At 37.1% G+C, this 26,763-nt stretch overlaps 1 protein-coding gene across 1 annotated transcript in view; it reads right to left on the reverse strand.

Annotated features, from left to right (window-relative positions):
* Nucleotides 1-4,545: 4,545 nt before the first annotated feature.
* Nucleotides 4,546-26,763, reverse strand: part of LOC111511277 (uncharacterized) — a 43,417-nt gene continuing 21,199 nt past the window's right edge. Inside the window, exons 2-6 of the mRNA XM_074171271.1 lie at nt 22,762-23,077; nt 20,289-20,698; nt 13,398-16,340; nt 11,144-12,206; nt 4,546-5,785 (exon numbers count right to left, since the gene is read on the reverse strand). Coding sequence (XP_074027372.1) covers nt 4,791-5,785; nt 11,144-12,206; nt 13,398-16,340; nt 20,289-20,698; nt 22,762-23,077 — 5,727 coding nt within the window. The 3' untranslated portion in view covers nt 4,546-4,790. The remainder of the gene's footprint in view (nt 5,786-11,143; nt 12,207-13,397; nt 16,341-20,288; nt 20,699-22,761; nt 23,078-26,763) is intronic.

Here is a 26,763-nt window from a genome sequence, read left to right on the forward strand (position 1 = left end):
TATAATAAGCCGGAATGTTTGCGTCGATATGTGACAATGTATGAAAGTTGGATCTATCACTTCACTCCGGAATCAAAACTCACGGCCGTAGCCAGATAACAATTTCGGAGGGGGGTGTTTGGTTTGGTCGAACAGTAGAAAAATATGAAATATAAAAATGAAAATGGTGTTACACGAGAATATATATTCATTAGAAAACCATTACAGAAATATTAACATCTTTTTACAAAATCACAAAATCACAAATCAATTACTTCCTCGGTGTCGATGTCAATTCTACGGTGGATTGACATTAACACCAAACCGTTTAGTCGTTCCTGGCTTGTGGAGTTTCTCAAATAAGTTTTGAGGCGTTTCAGAGAAGAAAAAGTTCTCTCAGGGGTACATGTGGAAACAGGTACTGTCGCCAAGATCTTTAAAAGTTTGTACGCACATTGCCGTAAGGTTTTTTAATTGTGTTTCGGGGAAGTTTTTTTCAATATTCTCTTTCAAGCACTTGGTTCGTTTTGCCAAGGACTTGATAAAATTCCTAACGGATTTTTCATTTCCGAAAGTATGTGTATCTGTAGAGTAGGGAGGGTGAGTGTAGGCCTACAGAACTTAGGTCACATGTGACCCATTGTACATCCTCCCGAGGAGTTGTCCTCCTAGGTCATCGTTCATCCTGTCTTTTCTAGGAAGATGGACAGGTCACGAGGAGACATCTCCGTTATATTGGCAGGTGTAGGCCAAGACTCTTATTGACGATAACTCCGGGCACTCGCATAGGATATGCCTGACAGTTTCATCTTCCTGTTCACACATCCTGCATAGAGATGTGTTCACTAGCCCCATATTATGGAGGTGTTTTCTTAGTTGACAGTGGTCAGTCAGAAATCCTACTGTTAAGCGTAGACTTTTTCTGGTCATCGCCAGATATTTCTTCGGCGCCAGCTTCCCAGGGTCGCCCAGGGTTATCCTGGCAAGATTGCATCTTTTGATTCCATCCCATCTCTTTAGGGATTGAGCATGGGTGTAACGTTTGGCTAGCTCCGCAATTGTCGAAGTCATCAGGCCGTATGTGCCACTGGGTCCTAAAATTCTTAGCCGCTTCCTTGGCTGAAGAGAAGGCAATGCGATTACCTATACTCCTGTCGTGCCCTTTAATCAACCTCAGGATAATGTTATTATCTATCGCGGCTTTGGCTAAATCTTGGTGGCACTCTATTACTAGCCCTGTCTGCCATCAGTGCAGATTGTTATTGTGGCAATTGATATACCAGCCAGTTGTGTTGGAACCACGTTGGTATTTTTTCCATTCTCCACTCAATCATTAGGCTTAGTGATCCGGAGTACACTTCACATCCTGAGCATTCTTTGGTTTTTGAGCCGTCTGTATATATGCGTATTGCATTTATAGTATCTGACTTTGTGTTCTGTTTTATTTTCAATTTGTAGGGTTTATTAAACACAAACCTGGGTTCAATTGCATCACTGGTTGCCTGCAGTAGAGGTTGCGCAGAGAGCGCTTCTCGCCATAGGCTCAGCCAAAATTGACCCATTCCTATTTCTAGGTTTACACCAGCCGTGGGCAATCGTAACATGGCCATTAACGCAACATCCTCAACGATCAGGTCCAGAGGGGACAGACTAGTGGTTAACTCCATTGTCGAGGTTGATGTTGTTCTCATTGCTCCTGTGATGTTTAAACAAGCTAATCGTGGTATTTGATATATTTGATATAATTTTTAGATGGCCGTTGCTTGTAGAAATTTCGGGGGAGGGGATCAATCCCCCTTGATCAAAAAGCGCGTCATCTGAATGGAGAGCAACTGGTGAACCTCGTCCAAAGCACCAGAAAGCACAACAATCGACTGGAAAGGTTATGGCCTCGGTATCTTGGGATGTGCGTGGTGTAATATACATTGACTATCTTGAGAAGGGAAATACTATCAACAGTGAATATTTTATAGCGTTATTGGAGTGTTTGAAGGCCGAAATTGCGGAAAAACGACCCCATTTGAAGAATGAAAAAATGCTGCTTTATCAAGACAATGCACAATGTCTCAAATCAATGACAACGATGGGATGGCAAAGTTGCATGAAATGGTATTACGAACTGCTCCCGCATATACCAAATTCGCCAGATTTTGCTCCCAGCGACTACTGGCTATTTGAAGACCTCTAAAAAATGCTCACCGATATAAGAAATTTCGCTCAAAATGTTAGAACGGCGCTGGAATAATTGTGTGGCTCTTGATGGATAAAGCCAATATATATATATATATATATATATATATATATATATATATATATATATATATATATATATATATATATATATATATATATATAAATATGAAAGTTATTGAGTGTCTTGATATAGAAACATAAGTTAATATCGGACATAGCACTCATGAAAGTGGTAAACCATAGACACGTGTTTCGGGCTTTTGGCCCATCATCAGTATGGTGCAGCCAAGTGTAAGGATGGGCAACACTTGGTTACCAAAAGATAGAAATATAGAAATACAAATGCACGAAGCCACCAACAGGAGCCAACCGCACACTTGTGGTTTCAGTTGATAGATCTCGTGTTCACAAGAAAACTATCAAAATCACCACGGAGGCAGCTATAGCTACCTACGTGACATCCGGGTCCAGGAAATTATACAAATATGAAAGTTATTGAGTGTCTTGATATAGAAACATAAGTTAATATCGGACATAGCACTCATGAAAGTGGCAAACCATAGACACGTGTTTCGGGCTTTTGGCCCATCATCAGTATGGTGCAGCCAAGTGTAAGGATGGGCAACACTTGGTTACCAAAAGATAGAAATATAGATAGAAATTTTGATAGTTTTCTTGTGAACACGAGATCTATCAACTGAAACCACAAGTGTGCGGTTGGCTCCTGTTGGTGGCTTCGTGCATTTGTATTTCTATATTTCTATCTTTTGGTAACCAAGTGTTGCCCATCCTTACACTTGGCTGCACCATACTGATGATGGGCCAAAAGCCCGAAACACGTGTCTATGGTTTGCCACTTTCATGAGTGCTATGTCCGATATTAACTTATGTTTCTATATATATATATATATATATATATATATATATATATATATATTTATATATATATATATATATATATATATATATATATATATAATATATATATATATATATATATATATATATATATATATATATATATATAATGGTTTGAAACTCTGGCCATTGAAGAGACCCACAAGAAGCCCCTAGTCTGGTTGAGATACGTGGACGACACCTTCATAATATGGAATCAGGGGAATGCAGAACTAGACACTTTGCTGAAGCAATCATCAATTTCACAATGGAGAAGGAAATCCAAAACGAATTGCCTTTCTGAGACGTATTGGTGAAGAGGACCGACACTAAATGGGAAACATATGTATACCGAAAACCCACCCAGACAGGACAGTATCTGAACCAGGAACCCAACCATCTTCAATCGACTGAGAGAGGAATTATCAAGACTCTACTAGACCGTGCTTTCGGGCTCTGTAATACAAAGTAAGGTCTCGAAAAGGAACTAGGCATTATCAAAAATGACTTTCAACGGAATGGTTACTCCAAAGTGATGGTGGAACAGGTTTTAGCTAGAAGACAGCAAGAGCTCCACTAGGAAGAAAAGCTGCCACAATCAGTACTAGTACTTCCCTACATCAGAGGATTGTCGGAAAGGATAAGAAGGATTGGGTCCACGTATAACACCAGAACCTGTTTTAGATCTGGGAACGCTATTCGTAGCAGCCTCACGAAAACCAGGCCACCAATCGCGGACTCCGATTCCAAGAATTGCATTTACCGGATACATCGGTGAAACTAAGAAGCCAAAGTTCGCATTGCCGAGCACAAGAAACACAGCGAGGAGAAACCAGCAAATCAGGATTCATCAACATAAGATCAAGTGGGCTCAACCTGTAATCGTCCATAAGAAGGAACACTGGTTAGGAAAAAATTCAAAGAAGCCGCATACATATTGTTTAACATTGCATTTAGCCAAGCTAGGGTAGATATACGCTAATCAAGCGGAACACGACCAACTCCCGCCAAGCGGTCAGCTTTTGCTGAAACCGATGAAGCGTAGAGAGGGAAGAGGGAAGCGGGAAGATCATTTAACGAACCCTTTTCTTCGAATAGCTATTGGCAAGGTTTTGTTAACTTTCTCATTTTTGCCAACATTTTTTTAGTGCATTTCAGGTTAAATAAGTACAGCTGTGTATTATATGTCCAAAACATAGGAAAATGAACACTAACGATCAACGTTTTGCACAGAAAAGACTGAAACTAATGGCTTCGCATTTCGTATATCTGGTAACGTCACTCCCCTACCGCTGAACCGCTTCTTTGAAACTGTTTTTGGAAGCATCACATTCACCCCGAGATTTTTCTTTGTTACTATTCTTCGAATAACGTACCGATTTGATTTTGGGAACAAAAAAATAAAAATGGGTTTATTCATTTGCTTTTCTTAGAGAATGTTTTCAAGACATTTGTTAGGACACAATGAAACTACCATTTAATAAAATAATATGTATTTTTACACACGATCGAAAACTGAACAAATTTGGACGATATCAACAGATGGATGGAAAATGTTAATTCATTCAATTCTCGTTCAAAAATATTCGAAATTATAATCAATTAATAATAAATAGTCTCAGTTGAAAATTCTCTCACAACAGAAATTGTGGGAGCTTGTACATCTCACTCTTACCTATATTTACAAAAAAACACAGACACACTCACACATTTGAAACACTTTATAACCTCTTTTTCTTGTCACGGGACTTGACACATTTACCCTTGTAGCAAATTTCAGTTTCATGTGAAATCTCAGTGGACGTTGAAGTACGCACAGCTTTCATTTCCCAAGGTTCAACTTCAAAGTTTTTCAAATCCGGTTTAGTAGTGGTTGTGACCTCTTGATCAGTCGTTGTGTCTACAAGTATGTCTGTGACGTTGTGAGTGTCAGTACTTGTCGGGGTCTCTGTCATTTCTTCAGGAAATGTAGGAGAGACATTTGTTGTAGATGAGGTAGTAACTTCTTCTTCTTCCGCCTCAGAGTGTATAGTTGTAAGTGATGCTGTCTTTTCTTTACTTGATATGCCAAACATTTCGTATATTGTGTCGAAGAAACTTCCCTCTTCAGGGACCGAAGTGTTGTTTGTCTCTATAGGAATGCGTGTTGTAATATCTATTTCTTGTTCAGCTCCTTCCGTTGTTAACACAGTGCTAGTGTCGTCAGATGGAGCATCAGTCGCAGTTTTATCCTTTTCTGCTACAGCAGTTGTAGTGTCAGGAATAGTTCCGTCTTGAGAATTTTCCTGATAATCTGAATTCTGATAATTTTTGAAACCACTCGATGATTTGTCATCTTGATAGATACCATTTTTGGCGTTAGTTCGTTGAAGTTCCTGGTAGGAGTTGAGAACGGAGTAGTAATTTTGTGACTCGGCTGCTGCTAAATGATCCACAGGGCGCTGCTTTACCAACTTCCATACACCTTTCCTACGTCTTTTCTGTTGTAGTTGCTTTTTTGTAGTTTCATCCACCTTATCAAAGTTGTTGTTGATAGTTTCGAAAATTTTCTCTGCGGCTTTGATATTTTCTGTATAGGTCTCTTCCCTGGTTGCTGTTGTAGTGTCTTCGGTACTGGCTTTTATCGGTAGCGCTATAGGTTGGGCTGAAGTCGTTACTTGCGTGTTTTCTTCTGGTTGGTTATTCTCAATTTCAAGTACGTTTCCCAAGGTTTGTCCTGTAAAATATTCATAAATATATACTTTGAAGAAGAAATATTCCACAAATAAATATTACTGCTATGCGGAAGTATGTTCAAATTCGAACAGAATTGAAAAAAATGAACACACCCTGTTAAAATGAAGGCTATGATCTAAAATCAAAATATTTAATGAAATCAACAAAATCAACAGCAAAATGTTATAGTTGGTTCAAGATTCATAGAATACCGTGTTGCGACTACTTGGACCCTCTTCCACACAAGGTGATTTGAATTCGATCCTCACCATTGGGATCTCGGAAACTATGAGAGATACGAAGATGGTTAAAGTGGGGCAAAGTTGCGCATTTAGAGAAAGTTCTGAAATTCCTAGTGTATCCGGAAAAAATAGTAATGTCGGAAAAGTGGCATTATATTGGATTCTTTCTGTTTTGAATAGAACCAGATATTCCTTTTCAATGATATATTATAAGTTATCATTCTTTTTGAAAAATTGGAGATATTGAAAAAAATTATCATAATAGGCTCTGACTTTGATGTTTCTAAATTTGACTTTCAATTTGTTACACTCAGTGACATTTTGTTATTGTACAAGTCATTGATTTTTTGGCGAAAAATGGTTTTCACGAATGAAGAAAAAAGAGATATGATACATACATAAAGAGATATGATATGATACAAATTTATTACAAATACCATAGAAACAGTATTAGGACATCGGAAATGTATTTAAACTTATATCCCGAAAGACGACAACCATAATCGAACTATGTTCAAGTTATTGGATCAAAATCTCACCAAGTTTGGTTCCTTTGAAGAGCCGGGAAACAAGTTTAAATACATTTCCGATGTCCTAACACTGTTTCTATCGTATTTGTAATACATTTGTATCATATATCTTTTTTCTTCATTTGTGAAAGCCATTTTTCGTCAAAAATTCAATGGCTTGTACAATAACAAAATGTCAGTGAGTGTATCTCCGAATATACTCGAAATTTCAGAACTTTCTCAATGGTATGTTGCTAGTTAGATAAATGTGCAACTTTACTTTGCCCCAATTTAACCATCTTCGTATCTCTCATAGTTTCCGAGATCCCAATGGGGAGGATCGAATTTTAAACATCCTGTATGTGAAATATTGTGACAAAAACTTTCAACCTACAGCACTCTTGATGAAGGAAAAATAAAGGAATTCAATAAAATTCTGTATTTCACTCACAGAGGTGCTGAGTAGCTACAACTCAAGTGATACAGCTTGATTATGTCAAGTTGACACTTCAATTTTCAAAGAAGTTTATATTTGGCAATACACTGATATTAGGTAAAAGATTTTTCTTTGCATTATGGTGTGTGAATTAAAGATTTGAACAAAATACGCGCGCACCATCTATTGACATGTGTACAAAGTTGAGTCCATCTCATTTCTCGCGTCGATAGTTTTTTGACGAAACAAAAGCGAATCGGTAAAAACACCAGGGTTCAGCGACAATTTGGGAATATAAGTAGGAAAAATTGTGGTTTGGGTTGAATGAATCACGCGTGTCAAAATGGTTGATGGATAACATGCACTACTACTCTGTTCCCTATTAGACGTAACGTTACATGTTTACGGATTATTCGATTCCTTACAAATGAATACGCACTCAGTACTTCTGAGCGAAATATGTAACGCTTCCTTTTTCAACGATAAGGCCGGTGACATATTTCGCGATTTCCGAGCTTTCTCTCCAGCGCGGTTTCCGAGCAGAAATTGCCGAGTAAATATCGCTACAGTATCTGACAGTGTCCGCGATTTCCAAGTGATTTCCTGGCAGTCAGGATTCCTGACTGGAGGTGAAATATCCCCTTGTCCTGTAGTATCGTTCGTGCCTTCAAAGCAACCACTATGAAGTCTGCTGTTGCTGCGATATTTCACCATAAAATGGCATTTGGAAGCAGAAGGCGCTCTTGCTGGGAGACGCCACCCAAGGAGGTACGGCGTGCACCGAAAGAGGAACCACGAAGAAAGGTTTTCTGTTATTCGAGTGCCCCTTCCACCCTCCATGCTTTATCTCTTTCCGGTTTATTGGCAAAACCGAGATCGCTTTTGTCTCACGAACAAGGGTGATTTTCTGCACTATGAATCAAAATTTCCACTTCCATGCTCGAATCGCAAGTGAAAAACCGCTCGACAATATCCAACACTGTCGGGTCCCATTCGTTTATCTGGGTTCTTACTCTACTTGCTCGGAATCCGACGATCGGTCGGCTGTAAAAAATCGCAGCTATTAAAAATCACAAACTCTGTCATGTTCTATTTGAAAGCAAGGGATGGCTGCTTGGAAACCGCGCTGGATAAAGCCGCTCGGAAATCGCTAAGTATGTCAGCGGCATAAAGCCTTGGTAGGTAACAAAAAGCGTAAACATGTACCAGCTGAGAATCTTTTTTTTACGTTAAGGTTAGCTTAGTTTAAGAGTTTATAAAACAACACAATTCACTTTTTTGACAACGAACTGCCCCAGCCTTGAAGCGGCAGATTTCCACCAAAATGACTAGCTTGCGACTAGTTTCGTTTTCAACAAACTTGTTTTAGTTTCGAAAACACACTCGAAACTCGAATTCATTCCAACAGACAAAACAAGTCTAGGTAGGTCTAAAGTGAGTGGGTCTATTCGACCCTCCACCGCAACCCATAAGGGTTTATTGTGGCTCACACCTATTCACATTCGGCCAAATAAACCCAGCTTCTTAACGAAGCCGATGGTGAGAGTACGGATCTGCCGAAACAAGTCTAAGTCGCGTGTTCTGTTGTGAAATGTTTTCTATCCTTTCCAGTACACGAATAGTCGGAAAATGTCAGAGTAGTACAAGTGGTCATTTATGTGGGCCATCTATTCATAATTGCAATGTTGAGATGAATAAAGGAGTGGATTCGCAATCATTTGTGAAAATGCGTGCATTCATGAAGTACCTTTATTTTTGAAGTTGTTAGTCATTTGCTTCACATATATTGTAATTCCAAATGGAGAGTCGACGTTTTCTGCAGAAAAGCAAGTCCCACTCATTTATCTGTGTCTGCTACCTTTGGCTTTTCCATAAATTCAATGAACTTTTTTTGTTTTTCACAAGCATCTTCCGATTTTTCAGTATTAACCGTGATTTTGCTTTACTATTTGAGTAATCAATATAAGAACTCAACTATGGTGACAGTAAATGATCTTTTGAAATGTTACAGATTTTGTATTTTCTTATTTCCTTGATAACTAAAAAAAGCTATACCAACTGATGTCACATCCATTTTGTACGTGAGTACCGCCGCTTTACTTATACACTGGCAATTAATTATGAAAAAAAACGTAGGTAGGTAGGTCTGAAGTGAGTGGGTCTATTCGACCCTCCACCGCAACCCATAAGGGTTTATTGTGGCTCACACCTATTCACACTCGGCCAAATAAACCCAGCTTCTTAACGAAGCCGATTAGTTTGTATGGTGAGTAGTCTTTCAGGTCAGATGGTGAGAGTACGGATCTGCCGAACTCAAAGAACCTGATTCAGTCCCCAGCGGGGCAGGCACAAAGTATATGCTCTGCAGTTTCATCATTTTCCAGACAGAGGCGACATACATTGTCTTCCGACAGTCCAAGTCTCTGCATGTGATGATTCAAATGACAGTGACCTGTAAGAAGGCCTCTACTGTAGTCCAACAACTGTTTGGAATCAAACTTCGAAGGGTGAATAAACGCCTTGGAGTGATCAAATTCTGGAAGATTCTGCCAGAAGTCCATAACTCTTCTTGCCATCCAGGTGTTGAGTGTTTGTTTGGCAAAGCTCAAAGCGATGCCAATGACAGGTTTTGGTCCAATGAAGCCGCTTGCAGCACCCTCCTTCGCAAGAGAGTCAGCAGCTTCATTGCCTTCCAGGCCAGTATGGCCAGGAATCCAGACCACAGACAATCTGTTTAGTCTTCCTATCGAGGTAGGAATCCAGACCACAGACAATCTGTTTAGTCTTCCTATCGAGGTAGGAATCCAGACCACAGACAATCTGTTTAGTCTTCCTATCGAGGAGTCCTTTTTGGCAGTTTGCTACCAATTTAGATGTTGCTCGGTGGGAGCCAAGAGCTTCCAAGGCCGCTTGACTGTCCGAGAATATTTTTATTGACTTGTGAGTGAGATTGGATTTATCCAATCTCTCCGCACACAATTCAATAGCGTAAATTTCCGCTTGAAATACAATAAGTTCCAAGGCCGGTAGATAACTCTGTCCTGGGTCTGTGACTGAAAACACCTGCACCAGAACCGGAAGGTGTTTTTGATCCATCTGTGAACCAACAACTATCTGCTCTTAATATTTCCTTCTCCCGCAGGATCCAGTCCTCTCTACTCGGGAATAGTACTTTATGGGGCAGTTCGTAGTTGACAGTTGGAGGCATAAAGTCAGAGGTCATTTCCAGAATGCTGTGACTTCCAATGTCAACCAACAGTCTGTTGCACTCTGCATTGAATTGATTTGTGCAATTGGCAATGTGAACAAGTCTGTATGCAGTCCATCTAGCCTCTCTTTCCAGAAAAATGTGTAGAGGAGGTAGATCTAGAAGGATCTCCATGGCCGCTGACGGTGTGGTACTGATAGCACCACTGATAGCCAGACAAGTCTGTGTCTGTAAGTCAGAGAGGTTCGCTTGGACCGTTTTCTGTAAAGCCTTCGGCCACCAAGCAATTGCACCATACGTGATCATTGGTCTGACAATCATCACATAAATCCAATCGATTTGTTTGGGACCTAAACCAAGTTTTACAACAAATCCTTCGACATGTCCATAGAGACAGTCTGGCTTTGTGTGAAACTTTTTCCAAGTGAGCGTTCCAGGTGAGTCTTTCATTAGGGACAATGCCAAGATATTACACCTCCGCTCCAAATGGAATGACCACACCATTGAGGGAAAGTGGCGTTAGATCGTCCAATATCCTTCTCTTGGTGAAGGGGATTAACACAGTTTTGCTGGGGTGCAATGCACATAGCACAATGCTCCCTATGTGAAAAAATGGAAAGAAAAAGAAGGTCCTGAAGAACAGGAAAGAAAAATGAAGCAAGCCATGGAAGAACAAGAAAAGAGGAAGAGTAAGTTGTTCATTCATCTTCTTACAATATGTCCCATGTCACCCGCAGAAAATCACGTATATTTTTTTCCATATCATTTCTCGTTTCCATATCAAGTCACAATAATTTTATTGTGCTATTGTGCTAAATTAGCTACCTTTGATCTTCATTTTTGAAATTGCAACTGGTGAAAGCAAAACAAAAATATCGATGAATAAAGTTTCAAATCAATTCAATCTTAAAAGCGTTAAATTTCAAAACAGATGGAAAACAGATGCAAATAACGAATTTTTTACCTTTATCACCTGCATCATATTGAGATGCATCATGCCATTCGTCGGGTCTTACAACATTGGGTCTAAATATGGACGGATGTGGAGCTTGATCGGATTCTTCTTCACCGTAAGGATCTACGGTTATTTGAAAAGTTGGAGCCCGAGTCGTATACTGTTGTTTGTTCTGGAAAAATGATGGTGGATAATTACCTCCTACTACATCATCTTCATCCTTTTCTTTTCTCAAACTATCTGGAAGCTGAAACTGAGTTCTACCTCGAGATCTGATAACGTTTGTTCGCCTAGTTGATTGTTCTTGAGATCTTGTGTCTTCGTATGATCCTCTATGGCTAGTTCTTTGAGGAGCCTTTATTCGTCCCCTTATCCTTGGTCTAGGTGCCTCGGTTTCTGGTTCTACTTGTACCTCTCTACTGGTGGTTTGGTATTTTGGTACAATTTCTCCAACAAACCGTAGAGTGGTCGAGTCAAGATTTGTATTATCGAACTGTCTCGGAGCAAGGCTATTTTCACTGTTATAACTGTCATGGTGGAATCTGGACTTCTCTGTAGTTATTGTTTCTTCAGCTGAGAACGCCGGTTGGGAGCTGAAGTTTGGTTGCCTGAAGAATCCATAAAACTCTTCTTCTTTTTCGGTTTCAACTTGTGTCGGCGTTGTTGTCCTTTTAGTCGTTATGGGTTCAGTAGTAGAAGTGATGATTGTTGGTTTTGGCCTGCCTCTGATTCTTCCCCGCACTCTTACTGTTTCTCTTGGAATTTCTTCTTCTTTTTTGTAAACAACTTCAGGTTGTGTTTCGGTATGGTGTTGAGTTGCAGCTTGGTTTACATGATTTTGATGAAGTTCTTTGTGCGAAATTTTATAATCTATTATAGGGGTTGAAGTGGTTGCAGTGTTTTCATACTCTACAATAGGACGACGAGAGAACGCATCTAGTGTATGCTGATTTTCGCTGATTTCGACGTTAGGTCTATAGTCAACACTTTTTTCGTAATTCGTATAAGATTGTGGTCCAGTTGGGTGAGTTGCAATTTGTACAGCAGCTTCTGATGTTGGACTGTTGTGTATCTGAAATAACAAAGAAATCTCAAAAATGTAAGAAATGTTATTCTGAGACATAATTCGATGAATAAAATTCTTAGCATAAAATAAGAACATAGGCTTTCACGATCTGGTTGGTAGATCGTGGTCGCATACGACACCGATGATGTCTGCTGTAGTAGTAGACGAAACGTTTGTTACTACAAGTTCCATTTGGCCACGGCCTATCAGCCCAGATTTTGTTTTTTAGCACAAAAAGGAAACATTGAAATTGGTATTTCAGACAGTAGAGTGCCAAGTTTTAGACGTTTCCTAAAGGTGAATTTATATTATATCTGAAACAAAATTAAACTTTCAGACCTCTGTTGAAGATAATATAACAAAATAGCGTACTAATTTTTTCAATACTGTGTACTGCTTGAACAATTGCATATAGACAATTGGAGATTCCAAAAATGGGGCTACGATTTAGCACACTGAAAACTACTGATGACGGAAAAATGTTTAAGGGAAGAAAGAATTTCCAAAGACACAATCTCACAGAGCTTTTTCTCTAATCTTGTTAGATCATTAAATATCGAAAATAGAGTGCCGCGAGGTTCACTTAGTTGGTTTAAACCAACCTCCCATATCAGTAATTGCCATTTTTTTAATAAAATTATCTTACTGTCTGCCTAAAAAAACCAAAACAGACGTTATGCTAGCTGTCTTACATCTGAAAATTATGTGAAAAATTAACTTCCATTTGACAATTTCTTCAAACTCTTTATGTTGATAGCTCGATTGAAATGAAAAATGTTTGCACAAAGTGAAATGATTTGAAGCTGTTTGACAATTATTACATTTTGAAGGTGAATAAGAAGTCTATAATAATTTACAACAAACTTATTTTTTGAGAACATGACGAAAACGCATTTCCCTTCTCAATTTTTCCTTCAGATTAATATACCAATGATACAAAACTACATAAAATTCAACAATGAATGAAAATAGAAATGGAAATATTTTTTTCTGAGTTATATGCGTGTATGACTCTTTTTGCGAATTTCTCTATCACTAATAGTTTTTGAATACTTTATAAAAAAATAGAGCCTTTCTTTAATTATTTCAAGTTATATTGTTATGAAAGGTTACTATAAAAATAAATTTTCTATCCAATTCTTTGTAATGAAGAGGAACAAGCTTCAACGTTACGATCATATTTTTAATGAAACCTACCTCATTTTCTGTTGTTGACAACCGCTCTGTAATAGCGTTTGGAGTTACACGACCTCTTGTTCTAAACCTCTGTCTAGAATTTACTTTCCTGGTGCCACCAGTATCTGCCGAATAGCTCTCAGTAGTGGTACGTTGAGAATGTGTTGGCCTTCTCCTAGAAACGGTCCTTCTGGTGGTTTGCGAGTCATATCTGCTTCCACCTCTCTGCCTACCCCTACCACGCCCTCTAGTCGTAGTCTCCTGATATTTCTCTGTAGTAGTAGTTGTAGTAGTAGTAGTAGTAGAGGTCGATGAAATTTCCTCTGTCGTCGGTAGATATTTTGGAGCTGAGTACGACGCCTCATCTGTAGTTGTTGGAACCAACAAGTTCGGCTTCAGCAGCGATCGAACAGAAGGGTCTTCCAGACTGATATCATATCCAAAAACTTGATTGGAATCTCTATTCTCATTGATATTCTCAAGATAGTTAAGACCTTGTCCTCTGTTATGTACCAGAGGCTGAATATCTGCCTGTTCACTATAGTGATTAGGATTAGAGTTGGCATCATACTGAGGGCGTTCTTGTCTGACTGTACCCTTGAGGATTTGTTGATCCATCAATGTCTGATCGAGATGTTGGTTTTGTGATAATACCCCTCCATTGTACACTTGGTGATTATCATTCACATTCAAACTGTATACTCTTGCTGGTATTGCTTCAACTTCATCTCTTTGAGGTTGGTATTGTGAATTAGTCGTAGTACCACGAGTAGGTGTAGGTGTTGTCAAAACGCGAACGTGGGCCGGTACTTCTTCAATTTCGGTTGCATACTGAATGCCGGGTGCCCTAGAAAATTCAGGTAATCTAGAATATTCAGGTTCTTTGGAATATTGAGATGCTCTAGTCTGCTCAGGAGTTCGAGAATATCCAGGTTCTCTTGAAAATTGAGAAATTGGAGGGTTCCTTGCTGGGAACACCGATCCTTTAGAATACTCTAGTTCTTTGGAGAATTCAGGTGTTCTAGGTTGTTCAGGTGTTCGATATTCTTCAGTTTCTGTAGAATACTCTGGTTTTGAAGGCTCTCTTGCAGTAAACGTTGGTCCTCTAGAATATTCAGGATTTCTGGGATATTCGGATGTTTTAGATTGGCTAGGTAAATGAGAATCTTGTGTTCCACTAGAATACTCTGGAGTTGAAGACTTTATCGCGGTGAACTCTGATTCTCTAGAATATTCAGATTCTTTGGAATATTCAGGTGTCCTGAACTGATCATGTGCTTGGGAATGCCCTGTTATTTTGGAATAATCTGCGTTTGAAGGCTGTCTTGCGGTGAACTCCTCTAATACTGTATAGCTATTCTTTTCTGGTCGGGATGTTGTTGTTGTTGTAGGCTTAGTTGGCCGCCCCCTTCTCCTCGATTTATTCGCTGGTCGTACTGTTGTTTCATCGTAACTGTCCCTCAGAATCGAAGCTGGAGTGCTAGCGAATCGGTGGAGTTCAGGATCAAATTTATATTCCGGTTTTTCAGTTTTTGATTGTTGGTAGTGATTTCTATTTTCTTGATGTTGATTTCGAGTATTGGACTTCAACTGGAAATCGGGGTTGTATTGACTTTTCGGCCTAGGTTTTTCTTGAAGTTGAGAGTTGATTTGGTACAGTTCGAACTCATTTATTGCTAATTCAAGTGGACTCACGTCTGGAACTTTTGGGGTATTTCGATCTGATTCTGTGTATACATCAGAAACATGTGCAATTGGACTGGGACTGGTAACTTTTGGTTCAATTTTGACCAGTGGACTTTCTGAATCTTCACTATTATAACTAGAATCCAGAGTTGTAGCAATTGGTTCATATCGTATTTTGTGGTTTGATTTTGAAAAATGCTTTATTTTGTTTTCGTGGTCAGCTGAATGTGTCGGAGTTTGGTAAACTTGCTGGTTTCTGGATGGTATTTCATCGAAATTATGATTATCTGAATAGGGCTTTGTTTCTGGGGGTAATTTAATCTGTTGTACGTCTGCTGGAAATAGCTGTCCTTCTATCGAATTCCTAGTAGTTGATTCTATTTCGTTTTTTTGACCAACTGTGTGACGAATTGTTGTTGCTAGTCGACCTATTGAAGATAATTCTCTATCCAAATCATACTTTGTCATTCCTGTTGGTGGATTTTTTGACTCAGAATTATACTGAGCAAAGAATGATTCTGGCGAATATGTAGAAGAGGGTATTCGGTAGTCGCCAATATCATCTAGTGTAAAATGTAACAATTCAGGTTTAGGCGCTAGAAAATGTCCTTCATTATAAAAGTTTTGACCAAAATATGCCTGAGGTGTTACATTCTCCACTAGTGGAGTGTTTGTACTAGAAGAGGTTATCTGTCCCCTCTTATTTTGGGATATGTGGTGTTGCTTTGGAGTCGATCTTTTTCCATGTAGGTCTTCTTTATTAGAGATCACCACAGAACCTACATGGGGAGATGGCAGAGGTATTTTGGAGAAACCAGGCGGAGTTTTGAAGCTAAGAGGAGCAACGAAGAATGGCAGGTGGTCAATTTTCCTCTCAACCCTATTACCATTGATATTATTCAAATAGGGTAATGGAAATTTCGTGTATCCATCTGGAGGACTCAACGATGATGGACCAATGAATATCTGGGGAGAGTCTGCCTGAATACTGTCTTGCACAGCTATAGATTTGGCGTCTTTCAGAACATTTAAAACATCTCCAACATCGGCTTGTTTCACACCTTCAATGTAGACAGAGAGGGGTGGCTGATGAGCTTTGCGTTTCTTCGTTGGTGTTTGTGTTGGTATTGGTGTTGGTTGCAGAAAAATGGGTTGACCTTCCTGTATTTGCTGTTGGAGTCTTTGAGCCTGAAGTGCTTGTTGGATGAAGTCATTTTCTATTGCTTCAAGTCGAACTTGCTGGTTGGGAATTATAGTGTCGTATCTTTGGGGCTGAATCTGTGGAAAACATTGAACTTGTTGGTGTTCATAATCAACTTAGAGATATAGTGTTTATTAGCATATATATATATATATATATATATATATATATATATATATATATATATATATATATATATATATATATATATATGACAAATGAATGACAAATAAATAGTGTTTCATATATATATATATATATATATATATATATATATATATATATATATATATAATCGACAAAGGTTAATGCAGTCAAGCTGCTGGAAAATAATTCCATGAAAATCAAAAGATAAATAGATGAGTATTTTCTGATCATTCCCATATTGATTTCAATTCAAGAACCACCGGTAGACACCTGTTTCAGCCTATTGGGCATCGTCAGTACCGGGCAGGCAGTCCTCGAAAAAAAAAAACAGAAAAGTACTTGATAAAAAGAGCTGCGTGAACACAAGTGAAACATAAGTGGAACCACCTATTGGTGTGACACCCAAGTCAACTTGCCAAGTTTTTATGTCAGTGTTGGTGATTTGACCAATCAACCGACAACTGCCGTAGCAGAAATTTGGGAAGCTAACCTGAAATGCCATCAGAAAACGAATGCATATTTTTCTAGAAATGGTGGCTCCTAAATTGAAATCAATATGGGAATGATCAGAAAGTACTTATCTATTTATCTTTTGATTTTCATGGAATTATTTTCCAGCAGCTTGACTGCATTAACCTTTGTCGATTTAATATCATTTCTAGAAACATATGGATTTGTTTTCCGAAGGCATTTCAGGTTAGCTTCCCAAACTTCTGCTACCGCAGTTGTCGGTTGATTGGTCAAACCACCAACACTGACATAAAAACTTGGCAAGTTGACTTGGGTTTCACACCAATAGGTGGTTCCACTTATGTTTCACTTGCGTTTACGCAGCTATTTTTATCAAGTACTTTTCTGGTTTTTCACATTTTGTCTTCAGTCGAGGACCGGTGGCTCTTAAATTGAAATCAATATGGGAATGATCAGAAAGTACTTATCTATTTATATATATATATATATATACAGAGTGACCCATTTGAAAGCGGGCCACCTCTCTAAAACTGTTATTTATTATCCGATTCAGAAGTTTTTTTTTTCAATAGATAGAGCGTCAATAGTTCTATTAGAGTGCTGTGAAGTCGAAATATAAATAAAATTTTCAAGGCCTACTTCGAATTTTTTTCAAGGTCAAAAATCCAAAAAACATACTAGCGATTTTTTTATATGAAATTTGACGACGCCACTGGATTTGTGATGCTTTCAAATGGTTGTGACTGAAATTTCAAGATAAAATAATGTTTTTTAACAGAAATATGGCATAAGTAAAATGTACCAATCACTGTCAAAATAATTCAAATAGTTGTATATTAAATAACAATTTTGTAAATAATATGGTTTGAAATACTTCTTCAGAACATAACAACTTTATGTGCGATATAGTTATCTTTATTAGCACACTGCAGTTTGTTGTCAAAGAATAGAAATACACATCTTTATATCATAATATAATTATCAATATTAAAACCATAAATGAACCACTACAAAAGAATGTATTAACATGACAATGCCCACACATTAAATTTTGGACTGTTCCACCAAATCTCCATTCAATTCGATACATTTATCATATCGTTTTCTAATGTTAACCAAAACATTCAATAATTGATTTGGGGTGATATCTCTGCAAGCCTGTCTTATTCTTTCACGCAGTTCCTCTTTGCTCGTTGGGCGAGTTTTGTATACTTTTTCCTTAACGGTGCCCCATAAAAAAAAATCAAGTGGAGTCAAGTCCGGGGATCTGGGGGGAAACTCAATCAGTGAACTATTTCGCCCTATCCACCGATTAGGAAAATTTTCTTCCAGCCAATCTCTAACAATCCTGCTATTGTGGATGGAACAGCCATCTAATTGAAATAGAATATGGGCCTCTTCTGCTAGTGGAAGTTCATCCATAGCGTTGGAAAACTCGTTTTTCAAAAAATTCAAAAAAATTTGACCATTCAAATTGTTTTCAAAAAAAAAGGGGCCAATTATTCTGGTATGTAATATTCCGCACCAAACATTTATTTTTTGGGAGTACTGTCTTCTGCAATTTATTATCCAATGTGGATTTTCTTCCGTCCAGTACCTTGAATTTTGAGAATTAACTGTTCCATTGGTTGTGAATGTTGCCTCGTCACTGAACAAAATTTTTTTCAGAAAATTCCTGTTATTTAGATATTCTCCTTGAGCCCATAAACTATACTCCATCCTCTTTTCATTATCGCCTTCTTCTAAGGTGTGAAGAAACTTTGGTTTAAAGGGCTTCATATTATTATATTTCCTAAGATTTCTCCTTATTGTTTCACGCGGTAAGTTGATGTCCAAACTTGCAATTCTCACACTTGTTTTCGGATTATTATTAAAATAATTTCGAATTCGTTCAGAATTATTTCGTCTCTGCCTTTGTACAGTATTAATATTCTTCAGGATATGTTTACTAACAGCTCCATACTGATTGAAAATTTTGTTTACTCTTCCAACTGTAGCTCTGCTAATATTTCGACGCTCCGGATGCATGTTATTGAAAATTCTACATACTTCCCTTTCGGATCTGTCGTTGTTACCACGAAGTTTTACTATTTCAATTTTCTCCTGCAAAGTCAAATTATCTGCCATACTTCTTTATTAGTGTAGGTACTTGAAGAGTTATAAACTTCACTATTAATACTGACAAATTTGTGTCTTTTCGTCTTTTATTTTAATGACTTGTCATCTCCACGGCAACTTAACTTTCAAAGCCTTCTAATAAAAATAATATTTTCGAAATGTGGCATCCCAAACATGTTTGAATGAAACCAAGATATGTAGATATTCGGAATAACTGACAACCACCAAAGAGGAACTGCGTGAAAGAATAAGACCAGGCTTGCATAAATGTTACCCCAAACCAATGATCGAATTTTGATCGAATCTTATGATTAGTTAGCATTAGAAAATGGTAGAATAAACGTATCGAATTAAATCGGAAATTAGTTACAAAGTACGGAAATTAATGTCTGGGCACTCTCATCTCAATCCATTTTTTTGTTGTAGTTCATTTATTTCATCAGTATTGGTTATTATTGATTATTGAATATTGATTACTATTTGATGTAAAGATGTATATTTCATTTCTCTGATGACAAAAAAACTGCAGTGTTTTGATGGACATAACTATCTTCTATACTTTATGGAGTTCTGTTTGAAAGAAACATAATTTGACACCATTTTGAATAACTGCTGTTTACAAGCTCGACTGCTAACGACGTGAAAGAGCATTTTAAACGATATTATTAATAATATTGTGATTTAATATGACGACAATTCGAAATATTTAGATAAAGTGATAAAAATTTTACTTATGCTATATTTCTGTTAAAAAAACATATTTCATCTTGAAATTTCAGTCACAACCATTTGAAAGCATCACAAATCCAGTGGCGTCGTCAAATTTCATATAAAAAAATCGCTAGTATGTTTTTTGGATTTTTGACCTTGAAAAAAATTCGAAGTAGGCCTTGAAAATTTTATTTATATTTCGACTTCACAGCACTCTAATAGAACTATTGACGCTCTATCTATTGAAAAAAAAACTTCTGAATCGGATAATAAATAACAGTTTTAGAGAGGTGGCCCGCTTTCAAATGGGTCACTCTGTATATATATATATATATATATATATATATAAGGTTCATAAAGAAATGACATTCATTTACACAAATAAAAACGGCGACAGATATTATTCCGTTATATCATCTGAGACAATGGATTTGAATATAATTTTGATATATGATTATAATTCTCAGTTCAAATGTAGAAATAGAAAGATCTTCAATCATCAGTTGTGTTATTTGAAGAGTTATTTTTTTAGGTAAAAGTTAAAATGTAATTATAACCTTTGCTCAAATTTTGTATACCTGTTTGTAAACAGTTTGTGAATCTTGTGTAATTGGTTGATTAGGCTTCAAGTTTTCCAAAGGTACATACACCAGTTGTACTTCTCCTTTCTGTGTTTTCGGCGAAAGAGTACCCTTGATCATGTGTTGCTGAGTATTTTGGACATTTGAAACGTCTCTAACATTCTGCAAAAACTGAAATGCTCCGAGTTCTTGATTAATAGATCCAGGATTGAGAGATTGGTACAAACTACTTGCATTAAGGGGTATGTTGGACTGTTCATATAAGTTTGGAGTTTCTCTGGTGTTCAGTCCACCTGTCTGAGCATTTTGAGTGAATTGCTGCTTTGGGGGTGGACGATAAGGATTCATGGGGGGAGGCTGTTCGTAGTTTGGTAGTTTGATGTCTTGGTTTCCAAAATACCGCACACCTAGAAATCAGTTGAAGTCAGTTGATTATTACTTTATTGAAAGAAACCGTAGTTCTAAAGTGCATTTCTTCAAGGTCCCCCCTTTTATTTTTGAACGGGTCAACTCAAAAAATTGAAATTTGGGATAATGAAATTGATATGAATACTTTATTTTGAAGTGACTGCGACTGGGCGCCATCTGGGGAAAAAATTGAATAGAAAGGGGGTTCTGTGACACATCATTTTGAAGCTCCTGACGAATACTTCACAACCCTAAAATATGAAGTCAATATCTTCATTTACTACAAAATGGCGAAACATTTAATAATTTCCTGAAGACAAACACATTAATATCGATATTTCTAGAAAGAATCCTTTTTATCTGCCACATGGCAATTCCAACAACCCGATAAGGTTTGTAAAATTATTTTTTGTTTATAAAAATGACAAAAAATGTCAGTATAACAATGAACATCATTGTTCAGTTAGAATATTCTCATTTAGTTTTCGGTTTTACTAGTAGAAAGGTATCACGTCAACAATCTCGTCCATTGGAAGAAAAAATTGAAGTGATTTTTATTTACGGTGTGACGCGTAACTTTCACGAGACCGAAAGGATTTTCAATGAACTTTTTCCGAATCGTCCTATCTGTAAAAAATATTTGAGGGAACTTGTATCAGAATTCACAACTACCGGTAGTGTACATAACAAAAAACCCTCAGGTCATCCGTACATTCCGGAAGAACAGCAATTGCAAATAATTGGTGAGATGGTAGTAAATCCTGAATAGTCTACTTATTCCGTTGCGAATGTTTGTGAGGTGTCTCCTTTTACTGTGTGGAGATTTATGAAGAGGAATAGGTATCATCCTTACAAAATTAAAATGGTACACCAGTTAACTGAAGATCTCCCTGATCGAAAAACAGAAATCTGCAAAATCAAGACGGAAACCATTGCAAGGCATTCTATCTTTCTCCACAATATTTGTTTTAGTGACGAATGTGCTTTTTTTTTAAACGGCAATGTTCACAAACAAAATTGCTGTTATTGGAGTGACACCAACCCTCACGTTTTCAGGTGAACACATACCCAATATCCAGAAAAATTTAACGTTAGGGCAGGAATATTGGGAAACCATATTGTAGGACCTCTATTTATTGATCAAAATTCAACAGGGGAACTGTATTTGAATATGCTGGAAACTACTGTTGACCCTCTCATCACTGAAATCGTCGAAGCGAATCCTAATGAATTCGATATGAATATTGTATTCCAACAAGAAGTACCACCACATTACTTCAGACAAGTAAGAAACTATTTGGATACTACTTTTCTCAGTCGTTGGATTGGCCGTCGAGGTTCTACAGAGTGGCCAGTCCGCTCGCCAGATTTGACACCTTTGGACTTTTTTTCATGGGACTATTTGAATGAAAAGTGTATGAAACTGAACCTGTTTCCATATTGGATATACGTCAGAGAATAATAAATATTTGTAGAGATATTGACGTTACTGTGTTCGAAAATGTTCGGCGTGAAATATCGGATAGGCTGTTCATCTGTCAACAAGTTCAAGGCAACCATTTCGAGCATCTTCTGAACTGACCTCAAGCTTATTATCTCATATTATGTAGGTGAATGTCAATGTATTCAGGCAATTATTAAAAGTTTCATCATTTTGTAGTAGTTGAAGATATTGACATTATATTCTAGGGTTATGAAGCCTTTGTCATGTGCTTCAAGAAGATGTGTCACAAGACCTCCTTTTCCATTTGAATTTTTTTTCATAGATGGCGCCCAGTCGCCATCTTGAAAGTTTCATATGTCAATTTCACATCAAAATAAAGTACTCATGCAATAATTTTATTATCTCAAATTTCAATTTTTTGAGTTGATCCGTTAAAAAAAATAAAAGGGAGGGGACATTAAAGAAATGCACTGTATAGTATAACTGTTTTCTGAAAATGTCACAACGAAGTGTTTTTGAACACTTTTATTATAGATTTTCATCAAATGCATATTGCAAATAAATAATATTGTTTCGAGTTTTGATAAAGATCCTGGAAAGATTTTTCAACATGCTTACCATTTTGTTGTACAGGTTGTGTTTCCTCGAATTTATAACTGCTTTCATATTTAGGGGCGTTGAATCTATCCTTCTGTTTTATGTGCTGTTGAGAGTTGGGTCGACGTTTTTTAAACCGATATTCCTCCTCTGGAAAAAAATTCTGTGCGGAAGCATCCAGGTTTAGGACTCGCCCAGTCGCTCTTTTGGAAACGGATTCTCCATTTGTTTTTTGAGTGATAGGTACCCATTCGCTCGTATCGTACGATCTTGCATTTTGGCATATGACTACATAGACTAGTTGTGTCGCTAGCAGCAGATGAAAGTTTCTCACAATCTGAAAAGTGTTCAAACAATAATACAAAATTGTCTCAATATTCTAGCAATTCTTGCATATATGATTACTAGTTGTTGTCCGCGGCTTCGCCCACGTAAAATTTGGTTTGTCTGTATAAGCTGTAAATAATAATAACTGACATAACTCTCAGAGCCACGTTCAATAAGACCATAGTGTATGAATAAAAACGCTGACAGTGGTAAAATAAGTTCTATATGTAATTTCTCCTATCACATAAGAAAACTAAAAATGGTTTGCTGAACACGTTTTGAATATATCAAATATTAGTTGTTGTCCGCGGATTCGCCCGCAGAGAATTTAATTTGTCACATTTAGTTTCGTGATAGACCATTTTGAACAAATAGTTACAATATTTTTTTATCAACCCAAAACTACAAGTTTTCAACTTCAAAACTGACGAAAGTCAATACAATTTCTGAACCTTTTTTTTCCACCTTTGGAGGTGGAAATTATTGATTCCCTTTCTTGATGCTTATTTACGCTATACAAAGAACCTACCTGCATATTTCAAGATTCTGGGCTCAGTAGCTTCGGCTGTACGTTGATATTAGAGCGGCAATTGCAAGTCATTTATTCATTTTACTTTAAAAATACAGTAACTGAAAAATATGCCAACTGCACTAAGTGATGATTAGCTTCGAGAATCGAATTATGTTACCTATAAAGAAATTCGCAAAACTAACATAACCGTCAAAAACGTCTGCCCTCACGCGTCTGCCCGCGTTCGGGTCGCGTTCTCGGCGATAGCGCTTCATTGCTTAGACCGCCCCTCTAACCCCGTCGTCTTACAGTAGACGCGACGCGTAGTGGCATACTGCGTTGCGTCAAGTAAATCTTATCGTGATAACTTTTAAACGATTCGTCCAAATTACTTGGTGTAAGAGTCAAGGTTTATAATAATGATAATAATAAAAATAAATGGTCTTTATTCATTGACATACATTGTTTATAAAAAAGAAGAAGTAGATACAAAAATCAATGAAAGGGCGAAATTCAGCCGAGGCTGTTATTAGCAAGTATTATATACAGTGTCATCCCCAAAGTATGCACCACATGGGAAACTTATTTATTAAGGGGTTTTCGACAAAAAGTTATTCTTGATAAAAGTTTGTGCATCCCCTAAAACTAAACATGCACCAAATAAATACAGTACAATACACGTTATATACGAGGAGCCTCCAAATACTTGATTTTGTGACAAGAGTAAAGTACTCTTATTTTGAAAAATTTCGGTAAATGTTATTTAGAAAAGTTATTGAGCATTAAAAATACATCTAGATTTGAAGTTATGGCCTTCTGAGTGAAGTTTTATTTTTTTACCCAATTTTTAAAATAGGGACTACGAAATTTGCTAAAACGATAGACAGTATCCTGTATACGACGGTTCATTTTAAAAGCCTGTAATATTACAAATTACACAACTATGGTGTTAACCACGGTCAATTGTTTTGAAAAGTAAATTAGATTTCAAAGTTTTTGGTGCAAAGTTATTTTTTGTTAACACCGAAAATTACTCAAAATTATGCAGTACTGTAACAAAAACTCAATATTCAATAAAAATAAATCACAAAACATCAAAATAAAATAGGCATTTCGGAACAAACTCATTGATTTTTTGGAGATTCAACTTAAAACACTTATTTTGGACTAAAAAAATTCCAGGAAATCAATGAGTTTGTTTAGAAATACCTATTCTATTTTGATGTTTTGTGATTTGATAATATTGAATATTCAGTTTTTGTCACAATACTGTATAATTTTGATTAATTTTCGGTGATAACAAAAAATAAAAATAACTTTGCACTAAAAACTTTGAAAATTAATTTACTTTTCAAAAAAATTTACCGTGGTTAACACGACAGTTATGTAATTTGTAATATTGTAATTTGACAGATATTCTAAAATGTGCATTGTAAAAAATGTATCCAATCCAATTGTATTTATGGCTCAGTATTTTACATATAGCGGTTACCACAAATGAGGTAGATATATTCTTGACTCACTTAACATTTATCGTTATATTATGACCAAAATTACACAAAACCTTTGTAAATTTTAATATGTTATTCGGATATATAAGCTGTATTTATGTAAAGTTTCATCTAAATCCGTTCAGTCGATTAGGCGTGAAAGAGCTAAAAATATACATAAAAACATACATTTATCCATTCTCACAAACTTTAATTTTTATAATATTGATAAGAAATGAGAAGTAAGATAGATATTCAATAACTGAAATTATTGATTCTGATAGTGCTGAAAAAATAAAAAATAAATTGGTTATTTCTTACAGGACGACTGACTGTATTGAAGTTACAAACCTTTGCAAAACTAAAAATTCATTTTGATCAATCCTTTTTTATACAGTGAGAACTTAACATTTCAAATATTTACATTGGATAATAATGTACGTTTTTTGAGATCAAAGCATCTGACCTTTGCTTTCCTTAGGTCGAGTGGGCTAAAGTCGGGAAATGAGGGGTTCATCATGGCCTGCCAGGATGGTGTCTCGAACACCTTAGGCTATCGTTGTCACATGATGGATATAGAGATTCCTTACACTAGGTGTAGATGTAGGTGCTGTAAGATGTCAGAGACTCACGCTTTAGCTGTCGGTATGTCCATCGTGTGCGGTCTCAGCCTATATCCATCGACATAATGCGGCCCTTAGAATGCTCTATTAGCACCTTTGGCACTCCTACGGTATTGACGAGTCACCGGTGTTGCTTTAAACTCCAGCTGATATTGAATCTGTTTTAGGGAAAGAAAAGTGCCGGACTTATTGGAAAGAGTCATTACTTACCGCTCATACAAGCGATTGAGCCTGCTGTAGCAGGCTGCCTGACGAGCCTCTTCGATCATTAAAATGAGACAATATTTATCGTAGAGTTTTCAGCTCTGGCTGAGCTAAATATCGTCTGAAAGTATATCCAATGCCTGAGTAGACGTAATGAACCAAGAATGACAGCCTTCTGCATTTGTCCAGCCAAGATTTCTGCCTTACTATGGTAAGCTGGCATGACCTTGACATTCGATAGTGGAAAAGACTCTCTCCTCGAAGCCTAGATAGATTCAGGAGGGCACGGCAGCATCATCAACTAATGACCATTTTCATCAAGTTCAAGAACTTGATGGGATGAATTTGAATAAAGGACAGTTTTCATTGTGGATCAACTTTGTATTGAGGAGGAGCCAAGGCAGATTTTTAATAGAAGACTGAAGAGAGTACAAAACAAAGGCCTTTTTTGCAACCAGGAAAACAATATGGAATTGAATCTTCAATGTCTCACAAGTTCAGAGAGCTTTGGATATTAATCTCGACATTCAGACTACGCCAAAGATGATAATTGGAGAAATAGGCCAACTGCAAAAAGGGAGCCACTGTGTAATGCGTTTCATAAATATAAGAACTAATTTTGTAAAATCAAAGTTATGGACATCCATTTAGAGAGTGACAACAAAATACTAATTTGAAGTTAATTCTGAATTAGTTACAAAGTTGAGTTGGCATAGTAGCAGAAAGTAAACAAGTACGTTGAAGTTGAAGAGTACTGCCTCTAGTACAGTTTGTCAAATCATAGTCTTCCAACGAACGCACATTTAGTGGGCGGGACCATAACGGAATTCAGAAAGCTCTTCCTACAAATGAAAAGCTGTACGATTTT

Source organism: Leptinotarsa decemlineata, unplaced genomic scaffold (genome assembly GCF_025532065.1).
Source record: "Leptinotarsa decemlineata unplaced genomic scaffold, Ldec_3_MD MMD2_tig00000010_RagTag_RagTag, whole genome shotgun sequence".
NCBI classification, from domain to species: Eukaryota; Metazoa; Arthropoda; class Insecta; order Coleoptera; family Chrysomelidae; genus Leptinotarsa; species Leptinotarsa decemlineata.